The sequence below is a fragment of the Lepidochelys kempii genome, chromosome 19 (assembly GCF_965140265.1).
Source record: "Lepidochelys kempii isolate rLepKem1 chromosome 19, rLepKem1.hap2, whole genome shotgun sequence".
Taxonomy (NCBI): Eukaryota; Metazoa; Chordata; order Testudines; family Cheloniidae; genus Lepidochelys; species Lepidochelys kempii.
The window spans coordinates 4675513-4702941 of record NC_133274.1 but is presented as its reverse complement, the minus strand read 5'-3'; the positions used below and the strand labels follow the sequence as shown (position 1 = coordinate 4702941).

Below are 27429 nucleotides of genomic sequence, written 5' to 3'. Positions count from 1 at the left end.
CCCCTATCGAGTAGGCCAAAGCCAGTGAACACATTTTTAAAGGTGTCAAACCCCGTCTACCCTGAGCACTGAGGGGTAAAAGTATGTTAGCACATCAGCGAACATGCTTTAAAATACCACTCAACACCTAGTACAGACAGAAGTGGCATTTGCAGAGCTGTAGGTTCCATCAGCTCCACTGGTACAGAATCCAAGCGGTTCCCTGGGACGTGTGAAAGGTTTCACACCTTCAAATCCCTGTGGACAAGCATCCAAGGCCTTGTCTCCACTAGAGGGGGTGGAGGAGGCGTGGTTTTAGCATGTTAGCTGGTTGAGGTAAACCTGGAGCTCCCACCCAAGAGCTTACTCTGACCAGCTGATGTGTGAGAATTCCAAATTGCATTGTCTAAACTAGGATCTTAGCAGGGGTTGAAATACACCTATTTTCCTAGCGTAGGTAGGGTCCAAGAGTTAAGACACTGGCTCCAATCCCCTAGGGACCTGCAGCTGCAGTTCAGAATGCACATTGCCAGTGCATTAGGCCTGCAATGATGAGACCATGACTATGTCCACACCGGCCGTGCTTTACTAGGATAGAAATACCGGTCTACTATGCCGGCAAAGCACTCCCACTGTGGACGCAGCTATACCAGCTAAGCTGTGCTTTGTACCAGGACAGCGAAAACACCCTTCGCAACTGAAATAAGCTATCCCAGTAACACTACAGCTTCGCCAGCACAGATGCATCGGCACGAGGGACTTCTGCCAGCATAGCTATGCCAGTCGAGGATCCCATCTCTTTACACCCCAGACTGACACAGCTATGTTGGCAGAAGTCTGTAGTGTAGACCGGGCCTGTTAACTTGTGCAGATGCACCTCTGGGCCCAATTTTCCATTGCCCTGCACCCTGTGCAGCCATTTACACCCCTGGAAGCAAGTTTTGTATGCTCCCTTTCTCCTTTGGCAGCATTTTACACATACTGTACCCTCACTTGGCACTGGTACAAATGGTCGTGCAATACACACACACACGGAATAAACTGCCTAGGGAGGTTGTGGAATCTCCATCACTGGGGATTTTTTAAGAGCAGGTTGGACAAACACCTGCCGGGGATGGTCTAGAAAATACTTAGTCCTGCCTTGATGACCTCTCGAGGTCCCTTCTAGTCCTATGATTCTATGATCTGGTAGCATTTTACATCCACTTTGCACTGTTTAAATGACAACACAAGATGCGAGGCAGGGCAGAATCAAGCTCTCTCCCTTTCCGGCTATAGCCTGGCCCACATCTTAGTTTTATGCCAGCATAAATACAATGGTTAGGGGTGTGATTTTTTTACCAATATAGTTATACAGGTACAACCCCTAGCTTGGGTGCAGATATACCAATAATAGTATCTTATTCTGGTATCATTTATTCCTCATCCCATATGGGAATAAGATATGCTGGTATACGCAATTTTATATTGGTATAATCGCATCTGCACCAGGGGTTGTACTGTATACTGTTATAGTGGTACAACTTTTGAGCGTCGCCATCCGATGAAGTGAGCTGTCGCTCTTGAAAGCTTATGCTCAAATAAATTTGTTAGTCTCTAAGGTGCCACAAGTCCTCCTTTTCTTTTTGCCACAGCCTGAGACACTCTGGCTGGTGTCCAGCATTCCAAAACGTTAACATTTCTCTCTCTTCAGAACAATCATATCAGGCTGCAAAAAGTTCTCTGAACATGAGGGCACGCTATGCTCTTAATAAAAGGTCTTTTGGTAGCCGATAACAAAAGAGATCTAAATAGACAGACAAGCACTTTCATCCAGAGGCAAGGGGTTTTTAAAGCCTGAGAAGAAACTCTGTGGAATCTACCAGAGGAAAATGACGAGGTGACCAACCCTCAGGGTTTGCACGCAGCCCTCCTGCTAAATTTTGGTCCTGTTTTAAAAAAGCACCAAGGAACGTTTCATGAAGGTCTAACCCCAAGGCTGTTCTCATCCTGTCTCATCTGCCAAGGGACAGTGTCGAAAAGCTGTGTGCAGGCATTCAAGGAAGCCTGAAGGTCAAGAAACTAGAAACAAGGCTTTGCGTGATTCATAAAGAGAGGCCCTAGTATCTTTCATCACAAATTACCATTCTAACCAGCTCCTTGACAGCCAGCAGCTCAGTCCCTAATGTTGGGTTCTCTGAGATGCTGCGACGTTGCTAGGCATGGTTGCTAGGCAAAGGCACACATGCAGTTGCTTAACTGCAGTTCCATCACAGGGCTGGCAATTTAACAAAAAAATATTAAAGCTACACATTTGAAAAAAAAATATTTTAAAGCCAAACAACTAGCCACCAGTTCGGAACTTACTTTGTCTGAAAATGACCTTCCACGTCACAGGTTTCCTGAGGTTCACAGATAACGCTGTTCCCCCTCTTCTTTTGCAGCATTCATGCCATCATCATTCAGCAACACAGATTGCTTTCCGCTGCACCGCAGGGCACTCGGCCATTGCAGGAAGCCAAGGAGAGCATGGCAAGGAAGAAAAGAGACAGCGCCTGCCCGAAGCAGGCTTGACTTTTCCAGCAGTGGGCCTGAGCCACAGAAATGGGACCTAGATTTTGAGTTTGGGGTACTCTGCTCCAGGGCTTTGGTTTGGGCACATCTGTAATATTATAACAAATCTAGTGGTTGTGTAAGTTTTCCCACTTGACTGCAGCAACAGGGATAGAACTTACAGTCCTCAAACTCCCACGTGTCCTGTTGCAAGCAAGCAGGGTTCTGGGTTTTCTCACACACACACACTCTCTATTTAAACTCAGTGACACTCACCCTACATGGCAGGAAGCCTCCTGCAGGACAGGTAAAACATTAAAGCTCCTTAACTAGATCTTCCTGTTCCAGAAGCATGAGCCATTTCCACATGAACTAAAAGGGAGGGTTATATTCAGCTCTGAGAAGTGTGAAGCCTAAGCCACATGGCTGAGCACTTCTCATTTCATCCACCACAGGGCAGCGAGGAGATAGCACCACAGTGGACCTGATTCTCCATTGCCCTGCATATCTTGTGCAGTCATTTACATCAGCACCAAGTGAGAGCTTCACATCATTCCCATGCATGACTTATAGGAGGGCAAATGAGAGTCAAACACTAACCTTCTGGTGTGGAAGTGTATGCATGGGTGTGAATGACTGCACAGGGGGCAAAGCAATGAAGAATTAGGCCCAATAAGTTAAACAACTTCTTTGGAAGAGTTGAACACACAAAGTGAATATGCTCCCCCAGAGCTAATCTTCTGTGGCAGCCAAGGCATGCAGGGCACTGATGCAGGCCAGCCTTACACAGGGAATATTTCAATATGGATGAATTAAACCAAACCACAAAAACAACCACCACCACCACCTCTTCTCCTCCATCCAACCTTCTCCAGCCACTGAGAATTCTCCACTCTTAAAAGAGTTCTGACAAATTTTTAAAACGTTCTCTCCTTTAGCCTAACCTCCAACCACCAGCCAGATAAAATAAGAATGAACGTAAGCCCAACTGAACACTTGACTCTTCCCGGGGTTCCCAGGGCTGTGAGCTCCCTTGCTGCCATGTGCCCTCGGTGTGGACACTTGCAGTGTTCACAGATTCACTGCTTCCAAAAGGTGCAGTGCACCCCAGCTTGCCAGTTTCATCTCAGACCACCACTTTGCTTAACACTTAGCACTTAGATATGAGTAAGTGAAAACAAGTATACGTTTATTTAATGAAGTCCATAGGGTCAAGTGATAGCAAGTGTTAGACACAAATGATTACATTTAAAATACAACTAACATATGTTCTAGATCCTAGACTTACTTAACTAGATAGTTTTATTTCATATAGCGCAATGCTCACCCAAAGTCCTTCCAGCTCTTTACAGCTAGGCTTGGCTGTGCCCCTCCTTTCATAAGGCAAACCCGCAATTCACTTGCCTCCTTAATGAAGAGCTCAGGGTGTACCTTAGTGAAGAACCCCCGATGTACACCACCAATCCATTGCCTTTACCCCTAAACAGGAACATCTCCTGCCATTTGTTTCTTCCTGTAAAATTTCCTCTCTTGAAGATTTCACAATGTCTTGATTAGCATTTGGCTCAGTATACAAACAGGCATTCATTGTGAGGTAGACAATGCCCAACCCACATGACCAGACAGAAATAAGCAACTGTTACCTCTTGCTTGAAAGGAACCTGTCCGAGACGTGTCACCTCCTGGTTACCTGCCCCATGAGCATAATTTTCATTACAGACACAGAACTCCTTAAATATGAGCCATACACACATTTCACAGTGATTACAATGACCAGTGGGCTACTGGCACGTGCCATCCTTTAGTGAATTATAATGCATGCATCTGACCCAGGGGATCCCTATGCAACTCTATGCACCTCCTGTGCCCTCTGCCAATTGGCATCAAAAGGTTCCTGGGTCACACTGACCTAAGATCCCCATCCTTTCCACCAATCATAATTTTTCATTTTTGCTTCCAGGTCCAAGATGGGAATGGCATGCTGATTCAAGTTACTTCAGGAAGGCAAATAACCCATGGGATAACTCACCCAGGGAGGTAATGAATTCTCCAACACTTGAAGCCTAAATCATTCTAGGGTGCTTTTCCAAGAAATATGGTCTAATTTAGTGGTTCTTTACCTCGTCTACACCCTGACCACAAGTTACAGTATCCTCCTGGCATACGTTTCAAGGAAGTGGAGGGTGGGCATCATCTAGCTATAAACAAAAGGAGAGAGTGGTTGCAACCCCCTAAAGCCCCCAATGGGTCAACAACCAAGGATGAGAACTCATGCTCTTGTTCGACCACAAGTTGTTGAGCTAAATGCAGGAATCAGTGGGTGAATCTCCATGGCATGATTTACTTAAGGGCATCTAGTCTGACCTTCTGATGTTCCTTTCTGGTGTTAATACCTGTGTAAGCATTCTCTGATGGAAAGGCGGAGGAGAATACTAAGGCACTATGCTAAGGTTACAAATGTATGGTCTGGTACTTGAAGCAGAAGCCAGGACACTGGCTCATCAGCAATTGGCTCTTCCACAGAGTTTCTGAATGACCTTAGGCAGGTCATTTTCCTCTCTACATGCCTCAGATTCCCCACTGCTAAAGAGCTCATACTCAACTTTCCTAACTCATAGGGCGATTGCGTGGATTAATTAATGTTTCTCAAGCATTGCGATATCCTCTGTTGGAAGTTTAAGGAATGTTTAGAAAATGCCACTGATGAGACTATTTGGCATTAAAATCCTTAATGTTTGATAGAACTTCCTAGAATACGGCAGAAGCAAGCTAGCACGGTGGTGATGTTCTGACCTAACTACGGAACATAACGTGCAGGTGCTAAAAACTCCATGAAACTTCTCACGGTTTCTGGCCCACTCGGAGGCACTCATGAGGCTGCAAATGCAACCAGTTCAGAGAGCTTGGATAATGTGCAGAAAAGCATCTGAACACAAGAATGCTCATCTGTGCCCAACCTTTAAGCCTTCTGAGGTTCACCATGGACAGTGACAGCTGGGTGAAGACTCCAAAAAGCTTTCAACAAATAAAATATAGTTTGCCTGTTTGTGCCTCCTGAGTTTGCTTTCCATAAACTCATTTACTAAAATATTCATCTTGCAGGAATACCCATGGACAGCAAATTTTAAGCAACAAATCAAACACTCAACCAACAGTTTGAAAACTACCAACAGTCCCGTAATGATCTGAAGAAATAATTTTGATGAAATTGGGAACTTTGCATGGACAACTCACACAGAGGAGGAACAAAAGTCACTCACTACAAGTTATTTGCTTAACTACTGACAAGTAAGCCTGTTATCCCAATATTCTGCCCAAATGGCCTTTTCTCAAGAGACGCAATTTTCTCCCTTCAAAAACTCTTTCAGAATTGTCTCTTAATCAATTCCGATTGCTCCCTTAGCTCCACGACTCCTTTCTACATAGCCTTTGTCAGCATAATAGTAATAATATCAAGTACTTATATAGCCATTTTCATCTTCAAAACACTTTACAAGCATTAACCAATTAATGCACATTCTTCCCATGCTGTCTCCAGTGTTCCTCAAATTCTCATTAGGTTTTCTCAGTGATTTCCTGTCACGGTTTTTCAAATGTCCCTGGTTATCCTCTAAGGGAATGCAATAGTCAGCAGCTTCATTTGGCGTTTCTTCCATGTCTTACATTTAGAACTGGGCCAGAGCCGGCAGAAAGTTCCTACATTCCGCCTCGTGATAGCATGATGGCTTTGAATCCAAACTCATAGGTTCAAATGTTTTTGATGCAAAACCAGAAGCTGGCCCACAAGAGGAAGGACAAACTTGCAGTTAAGGCACCAGGCTGGGACTTAGGAGATTTGGGTTCAACTCCTGCCTCTCTATACACTCCCTGTAAGACCTTGGGCGAGTCCTTTAGGGTAATTTTCAAAAGTGCCTAAGTGAATTAGAATCCTAAGTCCATTTTTGAAAGTTATTTTGGCACTTGGGGCAAATTTACAAAGGCATTTAAGAACCAGAAGATGCAGGCAGGTATCTAGTAGGATTTGCAGAAGTGCCTGAGTTTGGCATCTACCCTGTTTAGGTGGTATTGTATTTCCCACTTGGCATCTTTAGGCATCGAAATACCCTTGTCAATCTGGCACCTACAAGGCTCAGTCTCACTGGTAGTCTTAGGAGCTTTTGAAAAATGTCACCTCTCTTCCATCAGTAAAATGGAGACAATGATACCATGCTTTGTCTATTTAGATTTAAATTCTTTGGGGCAGGAACTGTCTCATGTGTCTGCAGCAACAAGCATGCTGGGGTCCTGACCTAGGTGGGGGCTTCCAAGCCCTGCTGTAATACAAACATTTTAATAAGAATAGTACAATCCAATTTCAAACGTGGTTTGCTTTGAATTGTGTGATTCATTTCAATTGGAGAGGGAAAGCAAAACTCAAAGCTGAGCACCATAAAAATTAAAATGAAAAGGTTTGTACAAACTCCCGCAAACTGAGATTTTATGCAGCCTCATTTATAAAGGCACTAATTATTATCCCCAAAACAAGTTTTTCCTATTTGGGTTTCAATTATTTTGCGGCAGAAGGATATTTGCATTTAAATGGCTTACACACCGTACTCAAACATATAAAGTCGCTTTCAGCTCAGGTGGTGGGGGGTCCATTTCTCTGAAAAGAAAAATAGAAAGGGGGGAAAAAACAGGATTTAATTTTGAACCATCTCACAAATCAAAGAAAAAGGCTAATTTACAGATTCCTTCCTGTTAGATTCTCATTCTTGCTTAGTTTTTGTACTCTTATTTTCAACCAAAAAAACCGTCACCCTGGGCGGGACCGATCTAAAGCTAGCTGTGATTTCATTCATCTCTATTAACTATGAAGCAAAGTATCCACCTACAAAGGTCAATGAACTCTTAAGGTCAGTGGGAATGGCGCTCCCCATAAGAGAAGATATCTGACCTAGTTCCACCTACCATCTAACTTGCTATGTATATAGCATCCATATTAATAAATTAATAAAATTATGTCACTCTTTTCATCAGCAGTTCTCAAAGCACTTTACAAAGGAGTTCAGTATCACTATCCCCATTTTATTGATGGGGACATTGAGTCACAGAGCAGTGAAGTGACTTGCCCAAAGTCATCCAGCAGGCCAGTGGCAGAGCTGCAACAGACTCCATCACTTTGATGCTTGAAAGTCTCAAAAATGTTTTATCCTCGGTGAGGCAGGAAAGTGCTATCATCTCAATTTTACAGATGGGGAACTGCGTACAGGGAGATCATCATCTTGGGAATACATTCTTATTTAGAAATGTGTCTGACCTCACCTCAGGTGAGGTTGCAGCCATTGTTCTGATTCAAGTCTCAATTGCTGGTAGATGTCCCTAAACATCAGTGTAGCAATCTGATTGTTTCCATATCTATGCAGGATTTACCATTTCCAAAGCAAAAGTCTTGCATGTCCAGTTTCGGTCTTAGACACGTTTACAGGCCATTACTGTAGCATCTGAGCATCACACAATCTTCAGTTATTTATCCTCACAACTCCCCTGTGAGGCAAGGCAGTGCTGTTATCCCCATTTTACTGATGGGAAATGGAGGCACAGAGAGAGTAAGTGACTTGCCCAAGGTCACACAGGAAGTCTGTGGCAGATCAGGAACTTGAACCCAGCTCTCCTACACAGTTCTAGGCTAGCGCCCTGCCTACTGGACTACTTTTGCCAGTGATTAGTGCCCAGTTTCTCGATGTACAAAATTATTGTCCTTGGCAAGCTCAAACACCATCCTCTTAAAAAGCACTCAGTTATTCGTTGCTGCAATTTTCTTATTTTCTCATCTATACAAAAGCACAAAGGACATTTATGAAGTGTGTCAAGGTTCCTTCCCCACTCTGAACGCAAGGGTACAGATGTGGGGACCTGCATGAAAAACCTCCTAAGCTTATCTTTACCAGCTTAGGTCAAAACTTCCCCAAGGTACAAAATATTCCACCCTTTGTCCTTGGATTGGCCGCTACCACCACCAAACAAATACTGGTTACTGGGGAAGAGCTGTTTGGAAACGTCTTTCCCCCCAAAATACTTCCCAAAACCTTGCACCCCACTTCCTGGACAAGGTTTGGTAAAAAGCCTCACCAATTTGCCTAGGTGACTACAGACCCAGACCCTTGGATCTTAAGAACAATGAACAATCCTCCCAACACTTGCACCCCCCCCCTTTCCTGGGGAATGTTGGATAAAAAGCCTCACCAGTTTGCATAGGTGACCATTGTTCCCAAGGGTTTGGGTCTAAGAACAATGAAAAAGCATTCAGTGTCCTTACAAGAAGACTTTTAATAGAGATAGAAGTAAATAGAAGTAAAGAAATCCCCCCTGTAACATCAGGATGGTAGATACCTTACAGGGTAATTAGATTCAAAACATAGAGAACCCCTCTAGGCAAAACCTTAAGTTATAAAAAGATACACAGACAGAAATAGTTATTCTATTCAGCACAATTCTTTTCTCAGCCATTTAAAGAAATCATAATCTAACACATACCTAGCTAGATTACTTACTAAAAGTGCTAAGACTCCATTCCTGGTCTATCCCCGGCAAAGCAGCATATAGACAGCCAGACCAGACCCTTTGTAACTCTCCCTCCTCCCAGCTTTTGAAAGTATCTTGTCTCCTCATTGGTCATTTCGGTCAGGTGCCAGTGAGGTTACCTTTAGCTTCTTAACCCTTTACAGGTGAGAGGATTTTCTTCTCTGGCCAGGAGGGATTTTAAAGGGGTTTACCCTTCCCTTTATATTTATGACAAAGTGCTTTGAGATCTTCCACCAAAAGGCACTACCATAGGTACACAAATGCTAATTATTACAATACAAAGTCATCTAAATTACAGAGAGACATGCAAACAGTAGAAAATATTGCCTGCAAATATTTGAGATATTAATCAAATTTTGTCTTAATTCTATTCAGGACACTTGTGTGTTTGTTTTCTGAGAATATTCCAGCACTGGAACTTTACTAGCAAATAGGAAACATCCACATCTAATAGTCACTGAAAGTGAATCTCAAATTGTATACTAATTTGCAAAATTCACAACTCACTCTGTCCAATCTGGCAACAGAAACAAGAGCACAGGACTTGTGTGGCCAAACAGCACAGTTCAAAATTTCAAACCGAGAGTATCTGCAACAAACTTTTTGTGAACAAGCTAAGAACTGATGGCAGAATAAAAAAGTTATTTAATTGAATGTTTGAAATGATTGTGGATATTCCCAGTCTCTTCATGGATGATTCACACAAAGTAAAATTTGAATTTTCATTGCAAACTATTAGTTCTGCTCTCAACTTTAAGTGCCCCTCTGTTCAAATTCTTTCCTCTTAACTGACCGTGGCACTTACATTTGACTTCTTTTTAACACATAGGAGTCAGCAGATCCTTTTAAAGAAAATTCTCGCTTTTGGTGCTCATCTTGCCGTTTATGCACAAGTATTCCCACCGACTTCAATGAACTACTCACACGTGTGAGCTGTAAGTGCATGCGTCATGCTTGCTGGTTTATGGCTTTCATGTGGGTCTAGGAATCTGTTTCCACTGCCATTATTTTTTCCTATCCTTAGATCATTTAAAGCCTCATTTTCCTCCTTAGACCTATTCTATTTAATCCTACCTCTCAATCCAAAAAAAGATCAATTGTTCTCTTCTCGAATTTAGATAGCTTTCAACTGAATAGTTAACACAGGGTGAACTTTTTTTAATGTACATATTTCCTAGGGGGGAAAAAGGCTATAATTTGTTCTCTTGTTTAAGACTGTCACAGCGATTAGCGGGAATAAGTGACAGACCCTTCTGTAAAACATTAGCTGCTTGCTCACTGAAAATCCTCTGAAATAGACTCACTCTTTACATGGAGACTGCAAGCTGGGCACCGATTCTGCTATGCATCCACACCGCCTGGGCCACACGGACCGCACAAGATTCTGTCCCACGCCACGCCCATGTAAAGGAACCACGGGTAGGATTCAGGGAAGGTAGAGGAGTCTCCTTGGCTTCTCTGTCAAATGCACTGCTGCTCTTTTTCCAAACGCTGAGGGCACAAGGGCTTCATCCAAAAGCCACTAAACCAACAGAGAGACATCGACGACCTTTGGCTCTGGCACCAAGTGTCCATTTGGAGCTGGACTATCTAAGGTACTGCTAAGGATCCTGTTTCCTTAGTATCATAGAAACTTAGGATTGGAAAGGACCTTCTAAGTAATCAAGTCCAGTCTCCGGCTATCACAGGCAACCGTCGTATAATCTGACCTACAAAGTTGTCAAGCTCCATCTTAAGGCCACTTAGGCTGGTGGTTCCCATTACTCCTAGTGGAAGAACATTCCAGAACCTCCTTCCTCTGATGACTGGAAACCTTCTTCTAATTTCCAGCCTAAGTTTACTCATGGCCAGTTTAGACCTATTTGTTCTTTTGCCATCATTGTCCTTTAACTTAAATAGCTCTTCGCCTTCCATAGCATTGACCAGCCTCTGGCATTTGGACCATCTTGTTGCCTAACCCAGCTCAAAGCAGATCTAGAGGACCAAGGGGTTAAAAGGTTAGTGCTGTGAAACGTTACAGTGACAAAGTACAGACAAAGCCTTAAGTGTCAAGGGTGACATGAACACCAGCCCCCTACAAACTGATCTGAGAGCACCTACTAATTTCATGCGGACTTCAGGACAAGAACTGTTTTCTGACACTATTCACCTGGGATAGAACCAAATGATCTAGAAGTGAAAAACTCCCTCAGTCTTCCACCGACTTGAACAACAACAAAGTTGCCATGAGCTACTTTTCTCTAGCTATCCTAGCCTGTCAACTAGCCTTCTACCCCTATGCCCCATCCCTGGTCTCCTTTCATTTTTAAATCTATGTCAGTCATTTTCTTTAACAGACCAGCTGGAAGCACTCCGCAGATGACTGTAATTTTACGTTTAAAAGCAAGTTCTATTTACTATTGATCTACTAGCTTTGGCATACTCCATTAACAGAAAATACGATGTTTCATCTTGGCTGCAAAATTGGGGCCTAATTCCGCAGAGGCTGAAGCATGTAAGTAATGGGGCTGCTCATGGCCTTAAGTCTTTTCAGAAGCTTTCCCTTGAGTGTAACATTTTAAACATCTGATTAAAAATAAAACATTGCCATCAGGTACAGCTTTCCCACATCTCCAAAGCTAAGCATTTCAGGAGGTGACACCATTTTATTATTAACATATTGCATCTTTCTCTGAAAGATGCTTAACTTTAATGAAAATATTCCCAGACAGTTGCTGACAGATGTCCAGGGTCCGCAATCATTGCCTAACCTTTACATAATGGATACACGAAAAACAACAGAGAGACGATCGATACGCTGTGTGATATGAGCAACATCTTTAAAAATGCTGTCGGTTCTCAAAAAGCACGAGGATTCATTACCTTTAACAGGAAACATGCTTCCTATTTGGAAGGAAATATATTTTTCTTGATAGTATTATTCAGTATATCCAACGGGAAAGGAACACTGAATTGTGCCTTTGTTAGAGTAGAAATGAGCTTCCACTTTTCTGTACCTACAACTTGGCATTAATGTCTTATCAAATGTCAGATCAAGCTTCATTCTAACAGTGGGCCTGATTCTCCTCTTACAAACAGCAATGTAAACCAGGTGTAATTCCACCGAACGCAATGGAGTTTCAGAGACGTAAAACAGGCAAGGGAGAGAACAGAGTGAGGCCCAGCTACTCTCTTACATTTTGAAAATGCAGGGCTAGCTTTCCTCAGTGATGATTAAAACCAAGCTGGAGTGTTTAATTTCAACTAGCAGAGCATTAACAAAGGATTCTCATGGTAAGTGATTAGATCTCTTAAGTTCGGGAACACTGATTCACTTACTGCTAACAAAAGAAGAGATTGGGAAAGCGTAACAAAATCTAAGAAATTGCTCAATGGTTTTAGACTGAGTGTTTTTCCTCGCCAGAAAGATACCTTTTACAGTGATCCTGTACACAAACATAAAAATAATCCTTAAAAAGGCAGCCTCTCCACACAGCTATGGATTTATGCAATAATCTCCAAAACAAAACACACTAGTTTCTGTCTCCACAGAAGCACTGGTTCATCCACAATCAATCCTAATTCTATCATACTTTGAAACATTCTTGTATTTTCCACCACGAATTTAATAAAAGTAGTTTCTAAACCTTCTTGTCTTCATTACTAAATGATTAAATATCTATGGTACCTATCTAGCCATAATCACCATAGTATAACTGGATTAAAAAAAGAATTAGATAAATTCTTGGAGGACAGGTTCATCAATGGTGATTAGCCAAAATGGTCACGGATGCAACCCCATGCTCTGGGTGTCCCTAAGCCTCTGACTGCCAGATGCTGGGACTGGATGACAGGGGAGAGATGACTTGATAATTGCCCCGTTCTGTTCATTCCCTCTGAAGCATCTGGCATTGGCAACCGTCAGAAGACAGGATATTGGGCTACATGCACCACTGGTCTGATGCAGTCTGGCCATTCTTATGTAGTAATGGTGTTTCACAATCTTTAATGTACTTATCCTCACAACATACAGGGAAGTGATCTTATCCCCATTTTACAGATGGGGAACTGAAGCACAGAGACGGTAAGTGACTTGCCCGGGACCACACAAAGTCTGTGGCAGGGAATTGAATCCCAGTCTCCTTCAGACTAGGATACCGCCCTAATCACTGGACCATCTTCTTGATCAGTATCCTGCCACTGCAGTGACCAGAATCCAGATCCCTGATGTTTAAAAATTCTTGTCCTTGACAAGTTCCAATGCCACCTCTTAAAAGCACTGATTTAATCTGTAACCATTTTCTTATTTTCTCACCAATACTAAAGTGCATGGGACAATTATGAAGTGCTTTGAGATATTCCAGCAAGAGGCACTACCGTAAGTACACAAACATACAAAGAGTCAGGCAAACAGTGGAAAGTCTCACCTGCAAATATCTTTTGGGATAGTAACCAGATTTTGACTTGATTCTATTTTCAAACCTTTTGTGTTGGCTTTCTGCGAATATTCCAGCATTTGAGCTTTACTAGAAAACAGAAAACTTCTACTCTAAATAGTCATTGAAAGTGGGGCTCAAATTGTGTATTAAATTGCAAGAGTCATAATTCACTCTGTCCATTCAGGGAACAGAAACAAGAGCACAACTGATGTGACTGATTAACAATGCAAATTTTGAACTTTGAGTGTCTGCAACAAGCTTTTCAAACCAGCCTAAGAACAGCTGGCAGAGTAAGTTTGACAATCATTTCAAAAGCCTAATTAGTTTGAGAATTCACTAACACTGTTGTCCCCATTTTACAGATGGGGAAATTAGACTAAGTGACTGGCCCAAGATTAGACAGAAAGTCTGTAGCAAGTCCCAGACTAGCCATCTAACAGCACCATCTTTCTTCCCTGTGCAATTTATTCAATAGTTACCAACTTCTAGTTTTCCTTGTACTTTTCTCTGAAGCAGCATCATGATCCGAGACAGGTTAGCAGACTAAATTGTCCATTGGTCTGACTTGGTCTCGCAAGAAGAGATCCGTGTAGCTTGAAAGCTTGTACCTTCCACCAACAGAAGTAGGTCCAATAAAAGATATTACCACACCTACCATGTCTTTCTCTCAATTCCTAGTCAGTCTGAGAGGCAGCTGCACGATTTATACTAGAAGAAATCTATGGCTTTAAAGATAGGTGAGGGAAATCCAAATAAAGTAATTTAATTAGGATAGAACAGGCTTAACTTTTCACAGAGCAGATACAAACAGCAGCCAACCGCCCTGATCTTCTCCCTTTTCTTTTTTAAAAATTTTCTGGATAAAGACATCTTCACTTGATATTCATTGTTGTTTTATCTGCCTTGAAACGAAGACTGCAGTCACTTTGATAAATGGATTGAGAAACTTTTTGGTTTCACCATAGCTCCTGTAAATGCCTCCAGATCCGCTAGCATGGGCACAATATTTTCATATAGAGACAGTGTCTCATGAACATCTCCTCTCCCATCAACAGCCTCATAACATCCCTATGATGTAATCCAGTGGATAAGATACTGGACTCGGAGTCAGAAGATCTAGGCTCTAATCTTTACTCTGTTAATTTGGGAGAGTCCCTTTGCCTTTGTTTCCCATCCAACTTTCTGCTTACGTAGATGTAAGTGCTGACCGCCTCTCGATGTCTGCATGCTGCCTAGCACAATAGGACTCCATTCCTGGCTGGGGCCTCTAACTACTAGTGTAATACAGTAATGAGTGTCAACAACAGTGATGCTTTATATGGGAGAAAAAAAAGACTCCCTAGCAAAGCATTTAAGTTATTGTTAGCTTCTTTCAAAGCAATTTGGCAGCTGGAAACTAGGAGGAGCAGCCAGGACCAGCTAGATCTCCCTGGACCACCAGATTAGTGGCCCATACACCACTGATGGACCAGTCCACATACCCCACTTTGGGAACTCTGTTGAAATCCTAGTTTGACACTTATCTCCAACAGCACTCTACCGTCAGACATGACCACCATGTGCGAGTGGCCAGCTGGGGTTACTGTTACCATGAATCCATCTTGAATGTTTAGACCCTTACAAAACATCGACTAAAAAACCTGCAACTTGTGAATGCAACCAGTCTGTCGTTACATGACCCTATCACAGACACCCTCCCACACTCCATCTGTTTGTTGCATATTATCTTCATTTAGACTGCAAGCTCCTTCAGGACAAGTACGGTCTCTTACTACATTATCCAGCACCCAGTACGGCGGGGGCCCCGATCCCAACTTGGGCTCCGGGATAATACCGCAATATAAATAATAAAACAGCATGCTTTGCATGTGTTTGTAGGAGTGGGGAAGATGCAGTTTCCCAACTCTTTCCCCACCACCAGCTTCCCAGAACTCTGTGCTACTCCAGCCCATCATTACACTGGTTTTCCATAACAGACACTCAGCTGCCTAGCACTTCAGCCACCCCTAGGATGTAAAGCCGAGGAGGCCACTCAGAACCTCCCAGCTGCAGAGATAAAAACGATACCCTCCTGCTCCAGAAGCACATGGCCGAATGGAGCATCTCCACTGGTTGTTAGCACCGCTGGGCTTCGGCTAGAGCTGTGCAGATCTGAATCCACACCACCAACCTCTGCTGGACGTGCACACACACTAGATAGTTCATTGCCACACCAAGAAAACCTTCGTTTAATAAAGACCGTCGATTATTCCCGCCATCAGGAAAATGGGGACGTCGCTGAATCTAAACATAGAGGAAGAACATTGTACTTAATCTACTGTGAAGTGACGTATTAAAAACCCTCTGTTCTGCTTCTTCACAAAGGAGGTGTTAAAAAAAGTTACACATTTGGGCTCAGTGTGAAGTATAATATCCCCATTCTGGCTGGCGGTGTCCATGGCAGCGAGCAAAGAGACTGAACCAGAGTTAATTTGATTTCTTTAATCAATGGGATTTTCCCAGTTACACATTAACCACCATTACATTAGTCTGCCACTGCATTGCATGTCTGGAGTATATATTTTTGCAGATTACTGCGCTGCATTGTGTGTATTGGAAGCAAAGTACACTGATTTCCATAATTGCACCATAGTTCACTCCAAGCAGCGCAGCGTCAATACAGTAACTATGGGGGATACTATTAAGTATTTTTTTAATCACTGTATCCTGGTTTCCATAAAAATAATGCAGGCTCATCAGGTGCCAGAGCAAAACTCCAGGTGACAGGCACTGAGATACCACACTGATGGGAGTGTCAAAACCTTCTAACTATGCGCACACACAGCTACTACCAAGGCCTGTCGCCAGTACAAGTTACACATACTCCACACAGAGAAATATTTTAATAGGCAAATCAGAGAAGGATGATCTTGGGGTTAGGACAACCAACTGGGACTCTCAAGACCTGTGTTCAATTCCTGCCTCTGACAAAGCCACCCTGCGCAACCTTGGGCAAGTCAGTCTCTCTGGATGTACATTCCCCATCTGTAAGATGCTGATAATCATCCCTCCTAGCTCATAAATTTAAATTGTAAGCTCTTTGGGATAAAGACTGTCTTTTACTAGGTGTACATACAGCACCGAGCACAACAGGGCCCTGATTTTGGTTGGAGCCCCAGGATTTAAACGCTGAAGGGATGAATTATGGTCTCTGTATGTTGGTGCTCATTAGAAGGTACAAGGGGGCCTCTCTTATTCCCCAGAAGGGCACTTCTGCAGGATGCAGCCCTTATTTCGCTCCATATCCTGGGGTGTGCTGCAAGTCAGGACCAAGATGCATGAACAGTGCTGCATAGGAACTCAGGAGGGGAATAGTCGGCAGAACAGGGAAGCTTGCATGCCATTCACCCAAAGAAGACCTGACTCTAGCCATTGCTTTGATGATTATTACAGCACCCACAAAGTGCTTTCCAAACACTCAAGAAGGGACGGTCCCTGGCCTGAAGCGCTCACAGCCTAAGGACAACGGTTAGGGGAAAAGGGAACAACCTGTCAGGGGTGATCTAGATAATACTTAGTCCTGCCTTGAATGCAGAGGACTGGACTAGATGATCTCCCGAGGTCCCTTCCAGTCCTATGATTCTATGAAGAGGCCGTTTACGTGAGTCAGCTCGTTTCACATGAAGCGACATGGCAGAAACAAGTCTTGAAGAGGGACTTTAGCAGGGGGGCCTTCTGACAGGAGCCTTCTGGATCAGTTTAAGGAGTTGGTGCCAGTACTAGTCTTCCATCTTTTCATGAACCCTAAATTCACTCACTCACTAAGACTGAAGGGTGAAGCAGAGGGTGGAAGGGACAGAATAGGAAAATAGGAGTCACTTGGTTCCAGGTATGTATCTTCTCCCAAAGAGCCTCCCAAGAGGTTTGATGGTATTAGAAGAGCATGATGACCTAGGCTTTGCTCTGTAACTGCAAGAAGTCAAATGCTTTGCGCACATACTGCTGGATTTCTCACTTCCTTGAAACGGAGGGAAGACCCAATAAATACATTTCATATGTACACTGTACCTATAAATAGCCTCACAGAGACTTCATTAAGCTACAGAGCTAGAATATAAAGCCCCCATTAATATGCAGAATTGATAAGGCCGCCTCTGCTTTTTCATTGCCAAGGTTTCAATGGGTGGACTCAAAAATTTTCCTGTTTTTAATACTTAGCGGCCTGTTGAACTTGCTAACCTCCTGTCATACATCTTCGTCTGCCAGAGACTGCCCTTGGAAAAGATGGATTCCCCCTTCTGCCTAAACAGTGATAATATCATCTCTGACATTTGCAATCACTATAGACTGAACAAGCAAACTGACTGCTGAACTGATAGATTCAATGAATATAGGATCATTGTGAGTTAACTTACCAGTTCCTGGCCTATTCTTAAGGCCTATAGCTTTTATCTAACACTTTGGGAGCTCTGTGCTTTGTATTTGTACAAGTGGATACATTTTAAACCTTGGATCATTCCGGATATTGCCAGACCAACTAGCTACCAGTGTGAAGGAATAGGTGAAAAGAAAGAAGAAATAGGTGAAAACCTATTAAACCTACTGGATAAAATACAGCCTCGATAGAATGCCACTTAAACCAATGGAAGATAACGTTGGCACACTGTCTTGGGATATTCTTGATACAAAGGCAGATTAGCAGGACTCTGTTGAAGTCTTACGTGCTGTTGCTATAAAGCTCTGCACTTGTATAGCAGTTTCCCTCCAAGGCTCTTAACGCACTTTATACACAACAACATTGTCGTGTAAGCATTATTCCACCTGCTGTACAGATGAGTAAATGGAAGTCAGACAGGAGAAGTTCTCTTTCCCACGGCCAGCTGCGGAGATGGAACAGAATCATTGAATCGGAAGTCCCCGTCTGTCCAGCAGACAGCATTTCCTTATTTCACACTAGGGCTCCACCGTGGAAAACGCTGTTAAGGACTTGCCTTCAGCTGAAGGAAGCTCAGAGATGAGACACTCAAAGGCCATTCCTGAGTCAGCTCTCACAAAAGTTCTTTATAGGTACAGCTGGGAATCTCCACAGGGCGTATGTTATATGACCAATGCTAAATAAGGTTAGACTGCCTGAGTTTTCCAGAATATCTCTGACCATTAATATTGTCATCAGTTTCTTCTGGACAAGAATGATGTATATTTCACATTACAATCATCTGAGGGGGTGATCTGCAAGAGCACTTAGTGTCACCCTAACTCGGCTCCTGCTGAAGTCTGGGGCGGTGGGGGGGGGAGGGGTTACCACGGAGTCTGATCACAGCTGCGCTGGACCAAGTGCTGATCACTTACAACACCCCGCCCGAAAAGGGTTAAAAATGAGTGACGTAGAGCAGAGCACCACTCTGCAACTAGTAGTGACCAAGCGCGCAGCACTAAAGTCACCGCGTATTACAGACTTTTTAAACTCGCCCGTGTAATTCCTACGGCGAAATCTACACTACAGCCTATGTGGGCGAACCCTGTGTTGCTCAGGGGCGAAAACATTCCACCCCCCCCCCCGGGGCAACGTACGCGACACCGACATAAGCATTCATGTGCACAGCGCGCTCCCGCCGGCATAGAGCGTCTTCACCAGACTCGCAGCAGTTTTAGCAGCACAGCAGTGCCCCTGAAGCGCTCGACGTACGCCCATGGCCTGGGTGTCTTTATAAAGACCAACAGTTGGTACAGCAGTTGAGATGCTTTTTCTGTTCTCTCCATAGCAACCTAAGAATGATCACCCGGCAACAGATTGTCTAAACCAGTATCCTGTCTCCAGCCAGCTGCTGCAGAGGGAGGTACAAGAACCCTTTCAGTTAAGGGATAACCTGCCTTCAGGGAGAGTTTCCTCCTGACCGCCATGAATTAGAGGCTGGTTTTGGCCTTGAAGCAGGTGGTTTTATATGCCCCTTCTAAAAACTCACGTTTATTTTACAATAATCGTGACAATAGGCTATCAAGGACTGCCAATCCTCAATAAGCCTCCCTGGATGCTTGCACTCTCTAGCTCTAATGACAGAAAGGCTTTGTGAGTAATTCAAGCATTCAAGAATGGGATTGATTTTTTTTTTTTAACATGGAAGCTTCTCAGATACTATGGTAATGAGCAGCATGATAAAACCTTAAAATAGAAAGATGTTGCCTATACTCTTGATGACAACCAACTTGAAAATAAGTAACAGCCCAGAACAAGCCATCGGTAGTGTTCTTCCAGTTACATTTACTGACAGATAACCATTATAGAATTTCCACATCTTACAGGACTTGCTCCTGCTCCCAATGACGTCAGTGACGACATCCCCATTGATTTCAGTGGTGCAAGACCAGCCTCTCTTTTCAGGAGGTATCAAAAAGCCAGGGATCCCCCTGGACTCTTCCTCATGGCACCTTTCTTTTGTCCATACAGTAATCCAAACTTCAGAGAAATCCAAGGCTTCAGTTAGTCCAATGTCCTCATTTTTCTTGCACACAGCCTTGCAGAGGGGCTCTCAAACACACATCAGGGAAACAAAGCTGGAACTGATCTGTGTGTCAAGCCTGCCTCAACAAGATTGCAAAGCATGCTCAGATTTCACACCCGGGCCTAGCAAGCAGCTTAGAATTCATTTTTCCTTGGTGGGAGGAGGAGAGAAGAGACCAGAGAACCGGTAGCATCAGATCTTTGGATCATGGAAGAAACCCCAGCAGGAGTCTCATATATTAGGGAGACTCTCCTTCCCCTCACTTCCTACCTCCACATACTCACCATCTTCTGAGGATTAAAAACAAAAGTGTCTTTTCAGGATGTGCTTGTACAATGCCTGTCATACTGGGGGTCCCGATAACTGAGTGGGACCCCTAGATACTACCACAATCAACAGCAAGCAAGATTTACGTCCCAACCTGGTAAACCTTCACCTACTCTCCATCCCTTAACCTATGGCTGCTGGTGCTGCAGTCATCATTCTAGAGGACCAAAGAACACATCCCTCTGTCCTTCCGGTGCCCAACAGAATGCAGGAGTTACACTGTAAACTCTTTGCAGCGGGGACTCTCTTTTTGTTCTGTGTTTTTGCAGCACCTAGTAGAATGGGCTCCTGGTCTGTGACTGGGGCTACGAGGCGTTACTGCAATATGTACCGTAAGTAATAATGATGATGACGTCAGGCCAGGCTCACGCCCCAAGAAATGCAGACGATGGATACTACAGACTGCGAGTTTAGTTCATTTTTTAGAAATGTGGAGAACAGATATGAACAAATTATCGAGGTTTGCAGCTCTGGGCCCTCGTTTTCAATAGACAATCCTGGACTTAACCAGTGACACTGACAAATCTGAGACACCAAAGTTCTACATTTCATAGATAAGTGGCTTCTCAGGAGACAGTAGCAGACAGCAAGCAGCACAGTGTGCCTCATGGTTGGCAGCTGCCAGGAATACAGGTGAAGGTGGTGAACAAGGGAATTACTGTGCCCTCTCCCAGCAACTGGACTAGCCATTTTTGCAGAGCAAGGAAAAAGGGTTTCTTATAAAGCAGGTATAGTACAAAGGATCCTGACAAATTGCTCAGTGATAGTCTCAGAACTGAACCAACTTGGCACTGAGTACAAATATTGGGATCCATGGCAGATTGCCTGGATCATGTTCCCTGAACCCGTTTTGATGTGTCTCCCCTTCGGACAGAAGCTCCTAGACAATTGGAAGCTGGCCACTCAAGATTAGTCTGATCAGACACCTATCCTCTGTAGCACTGCAGCTGGGAGACGGCTCAATCCAGAAAATAAACCATTTCACCAGGAGATATTTGGGGAACTACAGATATTTCTGGCAAGGAAGGAAATTAAGGTCTGAGATTTCAATAGCTACATAATTATTTGTATTTGAGTAATGTGGAGCAGCCCAAGCCCAGCTGCGCAAGTTGCCACACAAACATAAAGTAAGTGGCAGAGCCTCCCCCAGAGAGTCCAGAACCTAAATAGGCAAGGGAGAAGGGAAGTGGCTTACCCAAGGTCACACAGAAAGGCAGTGGCAGAGCATGGAATAGCTCCTGGGTCTCCCGAATCATAGGGCAGTGGCCTAGACATTACACCATGTTGTCTCTCCAGTAAATTACTTTCTCCCACTCCCATCCTGATCCCCCAAATGCAAAGAAAGCCAAAGCTTCAGGACATGTAGTGAACATTCAAGGAACACTTCCCCCAGCGTATTCACTAACAGTTTATACTTGAAGAGAATCCGTGTGACTCCCTGTGCAAAACCGCATGCAATTCCGCACCAGCATCCTGGTCCAATTGGCTCAGGAAATGCAGATATATGGAGCCTGCTCTGAACTGGGCTGATACATCCCCCAAGATTCTAGGCGGTTGTGCTCCATCTGAAAGCTGGCTCAGAAATGTTCTTACTTGGCCAGCAGGAACTGCTTCTGTGCTGCCAATGAGAAAGAGATAACCCCCGGGGGAACCATTACTTCTCCCAGCCTAATACACTCCCAATTCTCTGCCTGGGAGGCTCATTCCCAACTCTTAGCTTCCCAGCACAAAACTGGGCCAAACTAAGAGGTTTTTCCACCAAAAATTCTGCTTTGAGATTTTGGGTCTGAACCTGATTGTTTGATGGGAAACTGAGGAGCATGAACAGCGCATGGATGGAGACAAGGAAACCTTTGCATGAAGCGAGTTTATTACAGCCCTAGCAGTGTCTCATGTGGGAAGGAGGAGTCACAGCTTAGCCCGCACTCCCATGAGGCTGCAGCCACGGTCCCCACACTGCTGGAAGGAGGGAGAGCAGAAGCAGCGTGCCTGGTTTTCCCACCTCTCGCAAGCAGGTGGGCAGGAAGGATGTAAGGAGGCAGAGGGATTGGCTGACACCCCTATTCTGCCCGGCCCTCTACACATTAGCCAGGGTTGTCCCAACATGAAGGAGGAAATAAGCTGCACCCAGTAAAAGGCTGGAATAAAGGACTGCTTCCCTTCCCCCAGGAATAAGGGGAGAGCAGGGAATTCATTACAGTTATATCGGACATTGTTTACAGGCTTAGTCTAGCCCTAAACTCCATTGCACCACTAGGTTGTTACATCCTAGGCTATTGCTGTACGAGGTACCGGCGTATCCGACGAAAGAAACTCCCTTTAAAAGGGGATGATTAATAAAATGAATTATTTGTGTGCCCATACAGCAGCTCAAAATGAATACTCAACTTTCCTTCCCTTCTCCCATCTTTTCAGAAAGAAATCAGCCAAAACTACTTTCTATCCGGACAAAAGAAACAAATGTCTAGGCCATGTTCCAACCCAGTACATCTTTGTATAATCCAGTCATCAACAGGAGGTTAATCACCAAAACACAGTCTTAACTATAATGGTACAAATGACCTCCATTACAACGGCTTTTTTAAAAAAATATATGCTGTATGTGTCTGTCCATATATATTATCCAACCTATGCACCCCAAATCCATCTCAGAGACATCTTTCATTAACAATGCACAGATAGCTTAGGGTGAAAAATTATCATGACAAGAACTTGCCTTTGAGGGATAAGAAAAACTACAAAACTATTACTTGGTATGCCCTCTCTCTGACTAGCAGCATATTGCTAGTCGCCAGTATCTTCTCGAAACAGACAACAAACTCTGCCAGGTTATTCCTGCACCTCTTCTTAAATTCAGCGAGTGTGTAAGAAATTTATTGTTCTTTGAAGAAAAATGCATGTCCCCTACCTTATAAAGAGAATAGCTTTAGCTACAGTTGGTTCAGTTCCTTGCAGAAGATTAAGACAACTGACCATGCTTGTAATTTCCTGAGAAACACTTGCATCTGTAGAGATCATCTGCAGCAATCTGCCATTCCCCCACCCACCCCGCCCCCGAACTGTATCAGGCTGTAGGAATATTGACAGCTCTAAATAATTAGATAGAGTAAGGTTAATGTAATAACAGTATGATTTCTCAATTTTCTTTTTTTGCTCTTTTTCTTTTTTTGAGACAGGCTAGAACTACTAACTGATAGTTTTATATATACACCTCTAGTGCCACACTATGGGAACTCATGGTTATTGCTAGCCACGCAATCCCCAGGGAAAGGCTAGGCTGAAGAGATAGCATGTTGAGGACGCGGTCCCATAGAGGCTCATTATTAGGACCAGCGAGTCCAACCCTAGGCTAACCTGAAAATATCTGATCGGAGGACTGCAGGAACCAGTAGGCACCTTCACCCAATAGGCACAGTTACAGCATCGCTGTTAACGAGCTGCATCTTACTAATCTCAGAGTTGATCCCTTGTTTTGATAAAAAGGTTGTTCAGAATCTCATGAAGAAGTGGCGGCGTGCAGGGAAAAAACCAAAACACACACAAACACACACAGAGAGATCATTGCCTCGTGATCCTACTGCAGCTAAAACAATGATGGACTTCTGGAAAGCTTTCGCAGAGCTGGCACTTGTGTAAAAGAGGAAGGGGGTACAAATCAATTAACAGCCCAACGGTGAAGGACCCTGGATAGGTATAATTTTAAATGAAGCAAAAATGGAGAAAAAAGAAGGGAGCTGTGCTAGCAAGAAGGACTAAACACAAAACAACCAGGCACTGAAAGAAAACCAACAAAAATCTTGCATGCACGAGTCAAATATAGCAATGGGGAGCAAGGGGGAAAGGAGAGAGAAAGAGGAGAATTGTAAACCCCTGAAATAGTAAATCACTCATTTAGGTCTATGTCCAGCACTCCACTCAACCCAGCCAAACAGCACAGAGCTGGGGGGAGGTTTCTCTGTCCTCAGACAGACTCAATGCTTGTGCTGAGGGGAGAAAAAAAAATCAAGAAGATCTCTATCTGTATATTTACTCCCAAGGAACTGATTTCCTCCTACCCTAATTGGTGCCCCCGGTTGGTAAAACTCTTTGGATACCTCAGGAGGAAAAGGTGCTGATGGTCTTTCTGAGTCTCCTTGGAGGAAGTCTGCCTTACACCACAAAATCAGTGTTGCATTTCAAATACAACATAAAAGTTTACCAAAAAACACACAACAATAACAACAAAAAACAAAGAAAGAAAAAAAAGGCAGTTTTCCACCCCCATGTGCACACACACACACACACACACACACACACACACACACACAGTCTTTTGGCCTTGTTGCATGAGGCACATTCAGACAAACCTTATTTAGAAACATTGGGAAATTGGGAACCCCTCAGTGTTAAAGGAAGAAAAGAACAATGTTTTTCTTCCCCCTCCTTTCCCCCCGCCATTACACAAAGCCAGACTCAATACAAGACCACAGCAGAAAAAAAACCACAAACTTCAGTTTCAAACTGAATCCTTCGCTTCGGCTATGCTGCAAAGGCAGTTTCAGAAGCAAGGGCGGGGGGAGAGTGTTAAACCTCATCTTTAAAATCTATTTTTGACCTTTCCTAAGATTAAAACTACATATTTGGCTAAAAATATATATCTATATAATGCCGGGGCCAAACAGCTAGTGCTTAAAAGCACCGCAATCCGAAATGTTTGAGGAGAAAGGAGGAATCATAAGAGTGCTTCCATCTGCATGTAAGAAGTCCCTCAATCTATTTTATAGGCTGTAGGCAAACACTGGGGTAGAGAAATAATGAACTAAGATGCCAAAAAAAAAGAAGTGATGGCATTTTTCTTGGTCCTCTCACAATTGGGACATAGTGATCTGATCCTTTGAAGCTGGGGAGTAAAACAAGAAACAAAAACACCTTTTTATGAACACAGACTGTAAAATTGTTGCCCCCATAGGATATACAGTACCTGCAAACTTTATCTTCCTATGGAGATATACAGCAACAAACGTGATCCCTGCATGGGCTATAAAGGAGGATCTCCTCCTCCCACCCAAATAGAGACACAAAAACACACACACATATATATATATATATATATAAACCCCCCAAATGCAAGAGAATTACATCTGAATCAAGCAGCAAGAGGTGAGGGGGGGGGGGAAGCTCCCAAAGTTGCCAGCTTCCTCCATTGCACTCACCGGTTGCTGATGCAGCCAACAACCCCACAAAGAGCAGCAGAATCCGGCTCCAGTAGCTCACTTCCACCGTCATGAGAGCAAAGATCCCCAATTTCCCCCAATTCCTTCTAAAGCCGCAGCTGCATCCCGTCCTGTCCCATCCCAAAGAAGGTTGCATGTCAAGGGGTCGTGGGGTTTTGTGGTCCTCTCCCCTTTACAACTGGGATGGTCCTCGGATCGGCTGGAGGAAGAGGAGGAAGCAAGGGGGGGTGGGGAAGGTCAGGATGATGATTATGATTATTATTTTAGCTCGGGAAAAAATCCCAATGCATGGAAGGCTCTGAGCTTCTGCAGCTGGAATGAACCAACTCTCGCACTGGCTTGGGGAGAGGAGGGCTGGCTCTCTTTTTTCTCCCCCTCCCTCCCCTCACTTAAAAATGACTATCTTGGATCAAGCTTTTCAGGATTAGCAGCAGAAGGTTCCTAGGGAATTACACTTTTTGATCAACATCAGCAGCATCCAGGTGACTAATCACCTCCACATCCTTGTTCTCTTCTTTCTTAAATCCTGGGAAAGGGGGCACTTCAGCTGTGTTATTTTGGCGGAGGGGTTGCGTGTGTGACACACACACAGTATCTGATTCAAGATTTTTATTCCACTATTACCCCCCCCCCTTCCCTCCATCCTCCCAGAAACGACAAACAACACATTATGTTTTAGGATCCCCTTTATTTGTTCATTTTAATACCCACCCCAGGTCTCGTCTCCTTTAGAGAAGCAATTCCCGCAGATTCCTCTTAATACACAGATATGATGTCCAATCGGCAGCTCTCCTTGGCGTTCACATATCCGCTAGAATAAATCTTGCATGCATCATCCAGAATTCCCACGCCCCCCCCCCCGTCTTTTTGGGGGGCTGTGTAAACACCTTGATGACATGGACCCTTTTCGTGACCAAGGAAATTGCGTTACAAACACAAGCGGGATTGCAAGGCTGGGGGGCGGGGGGAGACACCTCCCAGAGAAAGCTCCCCGCTTTGCAATTGTTACTTTTCCCAGTACCATGTGTTCCTGGGAAGAGATTAGGTTCTGACAGGTGGGACTGGTTGTAGCGGGGGAGAGGGGGAAATGTTTTTGGAGATCCGGGGGGGGCTTTGCGTCACCTCTTCCCAAATCAGCGCATGCTTCTTTTCACTGGGCTGCTGCTTTGCAGAGCTGGCAGGAGGAAGGTTTTGGCTTTTTTTTATTATTTTTTTTTAATTTTTTTTTTTTTTTGCATGGACTAGCACATTTGTCCCTACGGTTGCATGCAAATAAAAAAAAATCCAGCCTGTTAAAGCCACATTCAGGCACTTCGCAATGATGTTCAGCTCCGTGGGGGCTCGTCCGCGACACACCAGACATTAGAAAGCCCACACACCTTTGCCCCCTTTTGCATTCACACAGTTTTAAGCTCAGTCCCTTTGGGCAAACACAAGAGACACCCCCCCCGCCCCAGGTATCTGGGGATTCCGCTCAGCCTTCCGCGCCGAAGGGACAGGACTAGATCCGAGGTGGTGGGGCCCCAGCTGAAGGTTTTGCCTCCCCCCGGAGAAGGGGGCGCGGGTGCATGGGAAAGGCAGAGAGACACGCCTCGGGAAGGGAGGGGAGGGGGACACACACACAGCAGATCTGAGGCTCTCACACTGCCTTGGCATCCAGAACATGCACCACTGCGAAAGAGGAAGGGCTGCTGCTGCTTTTCCCATTGCAACCTCCTCCAAAGCTGCAACACATGGGGTGTGGGGGGGGGGGGGGAGAGCCGGTCCAGCGGCACCACTGGGCGGTCTGCAATGCCAGCTGCGAGTGAGCGCTGCTGCTCCAGAATTAGCTGCGATCCCTGCCTCCCTTGGCTCGCCTCTAAAGCGACGGAGGGGGGGTGTTTTTGAACTAGCCACCCATCTCCCCCCACACACACA

The 27429-nt window shown here is 44.2% G+C and overlaps 1 protein-coding gene across 10 annotated transcripts in view; it reads right to left on the bottom strand.

The window, feature by feature from the left end:
- Nucleotides 1-25829, bottom strand: part of CSMD2 (CUB and Sushi multiple domains 2) — a 548097-nt gene extending 522268 nt beyond the window's left edge. For 9 of the 10 annotated variants that reach the window (XM_073317325.1, XM_073317326.1, XM_073317333.1 and 6 more), the window contains exon 1: nucleotides 25492-25829. In XM_073317325.1, the coding sequence (XP_073173426.1) occupies nucleotides 25492-25648 (157 nt within the window). In that variant the 5' untranslated portion in view covers nucleotides 25649-25829. Of the gene's footprint in view, nucleotides 1-7102; nucleotides 7157-25491 lie in introns of all 10 variants that reach the window. The other variant, XM_073317329.1, reaches the window with a different exon arrangement.
- Between the last annotated feature and the right edge of the window lie 1600 nt (nucleotides 25830-27429).